The sequence below is a fragment of the Sphaeramia orbicularis genome, chromosome 5 (genome assembly GCF_902148855.1).
Source record: "Sphaeramia orbicularis chromosome 5, fSphaOr1.1, whole genome shotgun sequence".
NCBI lineage: Eukaryota > Metazoa > Chordata > Actinopteri > Kurtiformes > Apogonidae > Sphaeramia > Sphaeramia orbicularis.
The window spans coordinates 50,503,054-50,515,239 of NC_043961.1; the positions used below are offsets into that span (position 1 = coordinate 50,503,054).

Genomic DNA, 12,186 nt, shown 5'->3' on the forward strand with positions numbered 1-12,186 from the left:
ACACGGTCACGTGACCGTATGCCGTAGTTCAAGATGGAGACTGAGCGACTTGGTGGCTTCACTGTTAGCTAGTTAGCTGTTTACAATATCCACAGTATGGCAAATACCACGGACGGCCGGAGGTTTTAACGCTCATAGTAAGAATTCTAAATTAACCTGAGATGTGAATGCTGTCGCTTTTGGCCACAATGAAGTAAAGTTGCTTGTAAACACCGACCACCTGAAGAATATTCCAAATAAGAGGTAGACAAGGGAAAAACTGTCAATGGTCTTCATCACTAACTAATTTTGAAAGAGTGGAGATCGATATGTCACTGAGAGAGTTAAAAGTTTGTCTCCTGGGGGTAAGTCAGTATCTGTTTTTATCTATAACACGTTTGTCTAGTCCACATTACACTGTTATACTCATAGAGGCTACTTCTCCATCAGGTTTAATCATTAGCAAGAAATTCTGTTCATATATATTATGGTCATGTGTAAAGTATTATATTTGTGAATAGCATTGATTGGGTTTTCTGTCACTATTTTTAAAATAGCTAGCATAGCATAACACAAAAGCTATAATTTTCTCTTTCAGAATGGTGTGATCTCCTGCTTTCAATCTTTTACTGATAAATTAAAATAGAGAAATGTACTTACTTTACTTTCAAATAAAATGATGGTAAAAACTATTAGTTGGGCACTTATTTGAAATATTATTGAAATCACAGTGTGGCTAAGAGAAATACACCACCTGACCTGGAGGTTTTTGATAAAGCTAAAATGTGTCATAACATACTGTTACAAATGAAGCATTGTGATGCGAGAGGTGCCTCAGCCTTCAAATTAAATTCTCCAGATGTGAATGCTGATGTTTGTTTCGTGCAGATTCCAGCCAAAATCACAACATGTTGTTTGCAATGTGATCAGTTTCATCACATATTGTTCTTGTATTTTTGAGATGCAGACATTGTCATTCACGTTGAAATTATGACTTTCAAGGTGATTTTTTTTATTGTTCGAGTTCTAGTTGGTATTTAACAGCTCTTCTTCTTTACCATGTTGAACACCACTAAATGTTTTTGAAAAATTTGGAGTGATGTGCTCTACCCCTCTATCATGGAAACACCAAATGAGGGAATATCTTTAGTTAGAATTGTGTTCATACTTCTTCCTCTTGGAGATCTCAGAGATGAAATCAAAGCCAAATTACATCTGGAGATGCATGGTGGCCCAGTGCTATACTGGTGTTTCCTTTATTTTCCTAATTTGTCACCTATTTCTTATGTAATCCAAAATTATCTACCAATGTCCCACCATTTCATCCACTACATCATCTCTACAGTTTTTTTTAAAATGATGAAGAATGTTGAAATGTTACCACTTCCAATAAGTTACAAGAAGAACAGGAAAAAGGAAGATGCCACAGAATAATACAATAATATCCAGGCATGCAGCAGGAGAATTAGATTTTCAGGTGATTATACTTGTACTAATTGTTCGACTGTGTTTAATAAGCATTTTCTTAATTTTATCTCTGCAGGATACTGGCGTTGGAAAGTCAAGTATTGTTTGGAGATTTGTAGAGGACAGTTTTGACCCAAATATCAACCCCACAATTGGGTATGTTTGTGCTCTCTTTCACTTTAGTCCTTCCATGTGCATTTTGTGCAACATTAGCAGTTCTACTCTTGCATTCAGTCTCTAGATTAATCCCTCACTTTTCAGGTAAAAAAACAAGAGATATACAGTTCTAACTGTTCCTCAAATTAAAAGATTAACATTCTTTACTCTGGTTTATATTGTTATTGGTGAAATACATAACAATAAACCTCTAACAAACCGTTTTTAGACATTACTACTTTGGGCTGTATTAACTCATGACAAGCATTCAAAATAGTTTTTGATGGTTTTTAGGCACACAAGTTTTTTTAAGAGAAACTAAATTTGTGCTGACTAAAACTGTGTGATATTACTGCCATTTGACATGTTATATCATAAAGTCTTTTCTCTTCACAAGGGCATCCTTCATGACCAAGACAGTACAATATCAGAATGAGCTGCACAAGTTCTTGATTTGGGACACAGCAGGACAGGAGCGGGTTAGTAATGTTATACTTTTGGTATAAGATTCAAATGTGATGTCGTTTTTTTACAACCCTACAATTGTGCCGCTACTGGTTCTTATTTGTGACTCACTGCCACTTTAAGCCTGAGTCCCTTTTTTTCCCTTTGTGTTTCAATATACAGTTTTAATATTGTCATCTATCAGAACACAGACTCTATTCAGAACATCTATTCATTAGGCCTATGTGGTCATAAAAGCATGTAGAGGGCTTCATGTATGTACTTCTCCTTGAACCAGTCTAGGGGAAAGTGAATAGTGCAGTTATTCATTATCTCTGATAGGGGGCAACATTTACCTTAATATAGGTGGAGTTTGTTCCCCAACCAGTAACCTACTTCTTCCACTGGTCTTGTTTTAGGAGAGTTGAACGTGGTATAGTGAATTATTTTTGGTGGGAACATCAGGTAGCCACGATTTGAACCTTTCTTCACCTTTACTCTCGGTCCCACCTCTCCTATGTTTCTCACTAATGGCATTCATTCCTTCTTCCTTGTAGCATTTGGGCATTTTAGAGGTAAATGAGAGTCATTGTCCATCCTTAGGTTATTTTATGTTTCATACACCTCTTACTGGTGCAAAATATTGTGTCATAGTGGGGATTTTTTATGTAAAGTACACTCCTGCGTTCATTTAAAATGAATCGCATCCTAATAAATTATTAGGGATAACCAGGTTATTATAGTTAACAAAAACAATTGAAATAAAAAAGGAGAGTTTTCAGACGTGAAATTTAGAAGTGGTATGAACTAAAACGAAGTAAAATTACAGGTAAAACCAGTTTTGTTCTTTTAAAAATTGTCACAATGTACAGGAATAAAATGGGTTTGCACAATATGGGGCCTTTAATAAACAGCGAATTTGTAAATGGTATTTGACACCATGCAATTTTTTAATTCTACATAAATAAATGCTTTTGTCACAAAACATTAAAACTAAAGCTAAAACAGGATGCAAATTAAACTATGTTAAATTTTAACTAGTCAGTTCCTTTAAAAAAAGAAAAAAAAAAAAGAAAAAAAGAAACATTCTTGTGCACTCCTAAGAGTCTAACAGTAAATCCAAAGTGAAAAACTAACAAAAACCAGTCATTAGACTGAATATGTAATTACCCTCATGGTTAAAGGATCAGAATTGATCACAGTTTTAGGACTTATGTATATGTTATATTATGTAGTATGTTAAAAAGCACTCAAACAACACTAAGCCCTAGATGGTGACATTTAGGAACTACTTTCTCTTTTGACTCAACTGAGCCTCACTCTGCTTCCCACATTTCTCTGCTTTAGCTTTACACATCACTTCCTATTTTCTGGACATGCCCTTCTCCTTTCCTCATGCACAATCTCCTGGTTTATCCCTGCTCCTGTCCTCTCCAGAGAGGTGAGATAAGATGCCGCTTGTCTTTTATCCTCCTCCCCTCGGGGCTCGGCTTCTTCGTGGCCTTGAGGGGACATAAATGCAGCCCAGTTTAAGATAAGATGAGAGGATGAAACCCAAGCTGCCTCAGCCCAGTGGCGTGTGCCACTACTGGTTCTTATCTGAGACTCACTGCCACTCCAAGCCAGAATGTCCCCTTTTTTCCTTTGTGATTGCTCCTTGGTGAGATCTCTTCGAATTTGTTTCTTTTTAACAGTCACTATCTGTATTACTCTTTTGCTCATTTACATTTTCTCTTCCTCCTCACTATCTTTTTCAGTCCAATCTGGTTTCTCGTACCCCCCAGTTCATTCACATTTGTGAGGGAGAGAAAAAAAGTAGCAACATTCCTTCAGTAGGTTTTTGCATCCGGGTGTGTTTCCATATGAAACTGCTGTTGTATTTTGAACCCTTTCATGCCTGATTTCTAACCTCTGTGGCACTTTGGCCTATCAAACTCTTTTGAGTTGAGAAAAGGGAACACAGAGCCAATGCACATGGGAGTGGGAGACAAGGGCAGATGGAAAAGCTTTGTGATTTCCACAATACCCAATCCATATCTTTAGACTGGATGAGGCCCTCCGAGTACAGCTGAGCCCAGCTGTCAACAGCCCATCTAGGTTTCCCTCTCTGACTGAAAACAAGCAAGAGTAACCTTACATCCTACTGGAATATGATGGTTCTTTTTATTAAGTACCCAACTTGTGGTTTCAGCAATTAATCAGCACTCATTGGGCATCACTGGGGCTTTCCTCCAGACTGCTGTGTGGCCAGACATCTGGCTTCACTGTGATTGCTCTCTGGGTTAAGACTGAGATAGACCACACAGGACTGGCGGTTGTAAAGCCCAACACTAGCCAATGAAACAGACAGTACTCTTCCCAGAGTCTTTGCCAAATATCCCAAGTTGGATTCCCTTTAGTGAACTTGGGGCCAGTAACAACTATAATTATGTGGAATGTGTGCTTTTCTGAGGTAACAGTGTCACTCTAAGATGGATAGTTTATTCCATCATACTGTAAAGGAAAATAGAGTTGGCAGGAAAGCAGGGTTATTCCAAGTGAAGGTCTTTTTGAGACGTGTTTCTTTTAAAATAAATATCATTAGTTAATGCATGACACATGGGTTTACACATCTGTTAATATCTCGTACAAGAAGCCTCAGACTAGTGCATTTTGTGGAGGTGTAGGAATCTCCTGAAACACTGGCGTCGAGATCAAGAGCTAGTTGTTTGTTTCAGCTATAATATAATGTAAACAGTCTGAGGGAATAAACAAATCATTAACCTTTTGTTATTATGGCTGAAATAATCCGTTTGTTGCTTTGTTGAAGTTTTCTCAAAGACTGCAGAGAAACTGATATTTACAAGGGTTTAGCCTCAACATTCCCTTCACATGGGTGAAAAAAAATCACTAATTGTTGAAGCCAGGTTTCACTTTGCTTTGGAAAGTATTTTACCAGAAACATTACAAAACCTGTGTAAAATATGAACTGCCAGCCTCCCAGCTATGGATTTTGAAATTTGCACATGTTGTTTTGATTATGTGGAGCTTTGTGATGTATTGGGTTAAGATCAAATGTATAGTCTGCCATAAATATCAAAACGCTAACAGCTTTTGACACATTCTGCTCATCTTTCTCCTGATGGCTACCACATGTGTGAGGTCTTGGTGGAAAGATTCGCCATACTTCTATTTAAAAAAAAAAAAAAGACCCTTTGGCTTATGGGCTCAGAACACTGGGCTGTATAAAATGGCACTTGCTGTCTTTTCTGTTTATTTTTACACACTGTTTGTTACAGTTAGAGTTATTAAGTCATATGAAACACTGAGTGATGTAACCACTATGGTCTGCGCCTGTATAATCGATTCGCTATCGTCTGTGAAAAACCTAGCCACTGTTTGTTGTTCTACCGCCTGTGAAAGTATATAATAGCACAATTATACTGTAGACATTTTTTTATTACCATTTTCATTTGCAATAGTAGAATTTGGAAGAAAATCTGGGTCAAAAGACTTCAAAGATGAGTCAGAGTGGATTGTCTCTGAATAAAATCTTGTAAACCCTTGGTATTTATTCTTATTATGTTCAATTTCATGTTTTCTTGGGTGATGCAGAGTTAATGATACCATTACATCATATAAACTTTGTCTAGGGCAGAGATAATAATGTAGTTAAAGGCTTTAGACTTGCAAGCTATATTCAGTGGATATCTGTTTTGTTTTGATGTACTGCAGGGCATTACTTATCATTATCTCTTTTAATACTCTTTTTAATTCTGTATTTTTCCCCCATAGTTCAGAGCTCTGGCACCTATGTATTACAGAGGTTCAGCAGCAGCCATCATTGTTTACGACATTACTAAAGAGGTATTGCTTATTTTCTACACTTCATGAGTTTTATTATTTGTAATGAATGCATGCTGATATAACACATTTCTTACATGTTGCTCACCTGTAACATCAGGAGTCCTTCCAAACACTGAAGAATTGGGTGAAGGAGCTGCGTCAACACGGCCCTCCAAATATTGTTGTAGCTATTGCTGGCAACAAATGTGACCTGTCAGACGCCAGGTGAGCGTGAATATTGGAATTATACCTGTCTTTTATGTGTGTTTACATTAATTTATTCCCTTATTTAAACAAGTAGGTTCATTCCAATCAGGATTTTGTTTTCAATAGACTTGTGTGCAAAAATAAATACAGACAAGACAACCAGATGAAATTATCCATTTACCTATTTAAGAAAAACATTTGCAAGTGTGATTGCACATGCATAATTTAGCCTTTAAAATGTTCAAATGAAATATGAGAATGTAGTGTAATTATTTTTGGAGCTCATTCCATTTCTATACAGCATAGTATTTTAACGAAGGATTTTCAAATTCAGGAGGTGTGATTAATGTATAAATGTTCTGTGACCTGACATTGTAAGTATTATCTTTTAATTGTAACCACAGGGTATATGTTACAAGACAGATTTTCCAGGACAGCCTCACAGATGAACATATATTGCTCTCCTTTCTTGAAGATCACTATTTCACCTTTTCATATAGTGTACAGTGGATTGTGGAAAATCTGTGATGATGCCTGGCACAGTGTGATTAACAAATGCTAAGAGAAGGCTTTAAGGTTGCAGAAGAAGCATGTGTATATACAATATCATAATAATTTATCATTGACCGTTTTGTTTTTGCAGGGTTTCTTTCCTTTTTATAAGGCTGAGGTGAAACATCCAAACCATTTTGGGTAAAACTTAAGCCAAGTGTGTGAGGAGCATCAAAACTAAAATGACTTTTCCCAGATTTAATGATTACAGTTTGTCATCACTGCACATCAGCAAATATTGTTTTTAAGTTTTTTTTGATGTTTTGGATGCTTTTCCATTTTTTATTTTTCCACAAACACTGTATAATGATATACATATGATATACAGTATCTATATATCTTATTGAAAAATATAACATTTTCCTACAAAAGGACTGCCACACCCACACACCTAAGTCTTCCACAAATATATGGAAAATGCTATAACCCAGATACCATCTCCATCTAATGCAAACCACAGGAAACCCTGGTATATTGCACCACAAAAGAGAAACGTAATTTTAATGAACAACGCTGCTCAATTTTATAATCATGCCTCCTCAGAGGCAGCATGAATTGAGATGTTTGCTATAGATTCCTGATTTAAATTACATTTTCAATAGAAAGCCCTTGTAAGTGAATATTATTATAGAGCTTACATATCTTCTGCTTTGTGAAAAACACAGCAGGCTTCACTGATCAGTATTCAGTTTAAAAGGACCACCTGGCTTGATCTTTGCTCATCTTTTCAGTTATGGGACTGGTTTGTTTTTTTCTAAGGTGAAACTATTTTAAATCTCTCTGATATTAACAACAGGTGGTCTAATCCCTACATTTATAACTGCAAACATACTTGTGGTCGTTATCAGATCACACACGATTTCATAATAATTTTGACAGACCTCTTGTTTTAACAGGGAAGTTCTAGAGAAGGATGCCAAGGACTATGCTGATTCCATCCATGCCATCTTTGTAGAAACCAGCGCCAAGAATGCCATTAACATCAACGAGGTGTTTATAGAGATAAGTGAGTGTTTTCAAGGATTTGGACCCACTGGTCTACAGATCCCCAGGTTCCTATTACAAAGCTGTGTAATGCTTTTAGAAATTAAGCAACACAACAGCCTTTTTTGCAATGGTTTTAAAAGCAAGCACGCCAAATTTAGAACATGTTGTTTTAGAGGTGGAAAATAGTTCTGTGTTACAATTAATAAGCGGTTTTATTACATAAATCAGCGAATGTGAGAAGAGCAAAAGACTGTGACTTCTTAAAAGTTCATTTTGAAAGACAGATTTTAGCCTTATATCCTTGATTATGGTATCTCAAAACTTTATTTTTAAACATTTATTTAGACAGAGACACGGGTTGGTGGTAGTTTATTAAGTTTCAAGTTGCTAGAGTGTACTTTCTATTTAGGAATAGAGACAGATTAATTACTTGATTTGGCTCTGACACTGGCTGATTGTTAATATTGGGCTTTCTAACCAGGGTAGGGAGAATTCCAGTTCCATATTTATTGATTAATTACTGTGAGTAGTCAGATTTACAAACATATTGATGTAATGTGTTACTTTGACTTAACCATGTCTGTAAATCAGTGCAAGTCCTTCATTGTGGGAAGGTGAAGCCCCTTTTCGAAGTTTGTGTTGAGTAGAGCTTTAGAATTACATCCAGGTTGCTTCTTACAGAGTCTGATCACAGGTAGGGGTTGACGTATTTAACCCCCAGCCTATTTGAAAACATTTGTGATTGGCCTAAATCTACATCACAGGGTGGATTTTCTAAACCCTGAAAACACAGAGTAGATGCAAAAGTTGTGGGTCTTCTCAAACTACTTGAGTTACAATATGACAAAGGTAATTATGGAATTTGACCCACTGACACTAAAAGAAAATATCAAGCCCTGCAGGTTTTAACATTTGATCACTGAAAGCCACCCACTATAAACCAGAAAAAAAGAGGAGGAAGTGTGTCCTGAGCTACTATAGACATAAGGGGTGGTCACATGATGGACTCCTTCCTCTGTAGATATAGACAGCTCATTCTTTGGTAAGGCATAACAATTCATGCCATACTATGCTAATAAGACAATGTCAAGCTTATATTCTATTAATGCAATTATGCTATGCTCCTGAATCCTTGTAAATCTTACACTCATTGGTTATCAGCTTTGACCTGCTCCAGACTGTCAGTATTAAATTAGCCTTTAAATCACGGCATAGCAAGACCTCCTCAACCTGAAAATCAGGCAAATATGTGGTTAGAGCTTGGAATGAAGCGACAGTTGAATTTCATGAATTTTGCCTGAATCTGCTGGGTCGCACGCAGTGGAGTGCCCCCTCCTGTACAAATGCAGAAGGATCCTTTTGAATATGAGTTATGGTGTTTTCAGACATTACACCTTGGAAAAGTAGGTTGCAAAATAGGTCAAGGTCACTCATTTCAGAACTTGTCCAAGCTCTATACATGATGCATGTATGGTAAAAAATGTTAAGGTTCCAGCAGTTTTGTTTTTTTTTTCTTTTTCCCAGAGTTAGAGTGTTTACAAGCTGTGTCACAGACGGACAGACAGACATGATGACGACAATAAAAACTATGACCTGTTGGCTGGATGTCAGTGTAAATATGTGCTTTCCTTCTCACAGGTAAGCGCATCCCTGTCGCAGATGCAGCTGGAGGAACTTCAGGGAAAGGCTTCAAACTGGGACGGCAGGCGTCAGAGTCTCGGAGGACGTGCTGCTGATGATGCCGGTCCCTGACTTCATGTAACCTGTGACCTGACCTTACTTAACCCCCCTCCCTCACCTGCTTGAACTTACAGTTAGCCCACGCCTTCAGTCAGCCTGCCGCCACTGAACGCTGGGTGCAAAATAGTACTCAATAACAGAAAGTCAATATGCATTGTCTGAAATTGCTGGCAAGAGACATGCGTTTCTGAGCATTGAAGGAAGTGCTTGCCTAAAAGTGTTAATATGTTCGACCCCCACACAAACATATATATGTAGCCTGTGTTCGGTGTATAACAGCCCTATCTCAGGCCACTTTCAGTCACAAATTCTTGAATTCAAATAATTTTTACTTGTAAATTTGTACATGTTTATGATATTTCACCCATAAAATAATGGGTTAAATCTTCACAAATATTTTGATACAGTAGTAGTTAAGTTATTTCGTTTTTTTTTTTAAGATAACTAAACATTTTTCAGTTTCTTGAAGGAAATGCTTCCACAGTTAATGTGCACAGATGCAGATGTTGATTAAACAGATCATCTTAGTCATTGTTTATACAACTGTCTCATCTCAGTGTTTGCTCCTTGGAAGTATATTTGGAAAGATGTTCTACACTTGAAGAGGATTGTACACACTAAATTTACAATCTTCTTATGCAATTACTATTTTCATTAAGATTTTTGAGTAAATGGGTGTTTTAAAGTAAAATAGAGTCGCACAGTATAAAATGCAGAGTAGAAAAAGCCTCCTTTATTTTGTATGAGTCATGACTTTGACTTTGTTTTCATCTGTCTTTGGCTTGCAAAGGAATTCTGATTGTCTGTAGCCTCAGAGGATGATAAATCGTCGTAATATCTCATCTCTGTGATGAGAGGAACCTGACAGTCCACATCTGTATGATGCTTTAATCAGGACTGAAAATGCTGAATTTGCTTGTAACTTCAAGTTTCATCACAGTTCCAGCTTCTCACACATGTTCCACATTTCCACTTGTAATTGCTTTAAAAGTATTAACAGAATCCTGTATATGAAAGCCACCTTGCCAGTTGTTTCACAAAATTACATTTGCTTTTTTTCCTCTAATCTCATTTTAAGTGTTTGCTGGCGAGCCTGTCTGTCTTTAATCTATTTTGCTGCTACTTTACAACACTTTTACAGGGGGTGGTGATTTTTGTGAGAGGTTGCCAACTCTTTACTTGTCCCATAAACATTTTTTCAACTTTCCTTTTTTTAACACAATCAGCACTGGCTTGCTCACCCAATGTTGTTTTACTGTCTGGCCTATGATGAAAACAATGAGATGTGGAAACTAGACCTCATTCGGAGGAAACTTGAAGAACTTAAACCCACCGTTAGCAGAGGGCTACAGACACAGAATCAGATGTGGCATTGTGTTGACACGTTGACCCCTTAATGAACCTTTAGTCTCCATTCTGCTCTACACTACTGGATGTGTTTTGTTCCATGATCTGCTCTCCAGTTTTCCTTTGTTTCATTTTTGTTCTGCTTCATTCCTATAAACTCTAGACCCCCACTGTCAGGCCAGCCTTTATTTTATTTCAAACAAGTGAAACACAGGATCTTTGGCTTTTAGCTACCCTATCATCATGTTTTATGCGATACAATCAATTTATTTGCCTCTTATATTGGCCTTGACTCATGATTCCCCACACTTTACTCTGTGGAATTTCATGCTCATCTCCAACTCTTTGGCTTCAAACCTCTTTTCAAATTTGCCAAAAAAAAAAAAAAAGATATATGTTAAGTTAGACTGTATTTGCACATCACAAATCATATAATTTCTGCACTTTTCTGTCAGCGCAGATGACTTTATATGCCTTGAAGCATCTTAAATGTAGCTGTAAAGAGATGTGCTACCTATATTTCAGGATTTGTCAGTACAGTGCAATAGTTGATGACAAAGTTAAAATGTGACCTAATCCAAGGATTATTGAGCGTTACTGCATATTCACATATTCTGGATATACAATCCTAACACAGATGATCGTAACAGTTTTCTATGGACCTCATTTTATGCTGATTTGATGGCATGTCAGCTCATTGATGTCAAATGACAGTGCCATTCAGGGTCAAAACCTAAAGTTGTGATTAGCTTTTGATTAACTTCCCTATGAGGCCTGCACTACATCAGGATGCTAGCTTCACCTACAATAATATATACTATAGCTAAAGCAATTCTGTTAAAAGGGAATCGCTCTGGTACCTTAAAAGCTGCACTTTGACTGATTGTTTGTATTAACTAGCCCACAGTACTAACACTCTCTCCTGTCTGCCATTATCTGTGTGAAATCACACATGAAATATTTTTAATGACCCTTGCTGTTATTTAGGTCTTGACTGTTTGCTCAGTTCTTATTACTGTGAAGAACACGGTGCCAAATAATGTCAGTCAGTTTATTACACCTCGCATAATTACCTTTTTTTTTTTTTTTATTGTTTATGTATAAGTTAAATTCCTAATCACCTAATTGCTTAAAAATGTTGAGGCTTGATGATAATGACATGTTTTCCCATATTTGGAAATGTAAGGCAGAAGTAGAAATGGTTTGCCAGATTTGCATTGAAAATTACAAACAGTCTTGGGCTGGCCCTGGGAATGTGATTAATCTATATTATGTATATTTTTCAGTGTAAATATCTATACACCATCAGTTTGCACACAAATCAGTTACTATATTCTAATCCATTTGTGTGACCACAAATAGACTTAGATTTTGCAGTAATACCATTATCAACAGCACTATAGTTAACCATATTTAGCTTTTTATTATGTTTCATATTGATTGTAACAAATGCTTGAAAACACGTGTTGCAGTGTGTTTCCA

General features: G+C 36.8%; 1 protein-coding gene across 1 annotated transcript; it reads left to right on the top strand.

Annotated features, from left to right (window-relative positions):
- Nucleotides 1-210: 210 nt before the first annotated feature.
- Nucleotides 211-12,186, top strand: rab22a (RAB22A, member RAS oncogene family). Its single transcript, XM_030133681.1, has 7 exons — nucleotides 211-344; nucleotides 1,523-1,602; nucleotides 2,000-2,081; nucleotides 5,821-5,892; nucleotides 5,990-6,096; nucleotides 7,527-7,636; nucleotides 9,256-12,186. The coding sequence occupies exons 1-7, from the start codon at nucleotides 309-311 to the stop codon at nucleotides 9,351-9,353; spliced, it is 585 nt and encodes a 194-aa protein (XP_029989541.1). The 5' UTR covers nucleotides 211-308; the 3' UTR covers nucleotides 9,354-12,186.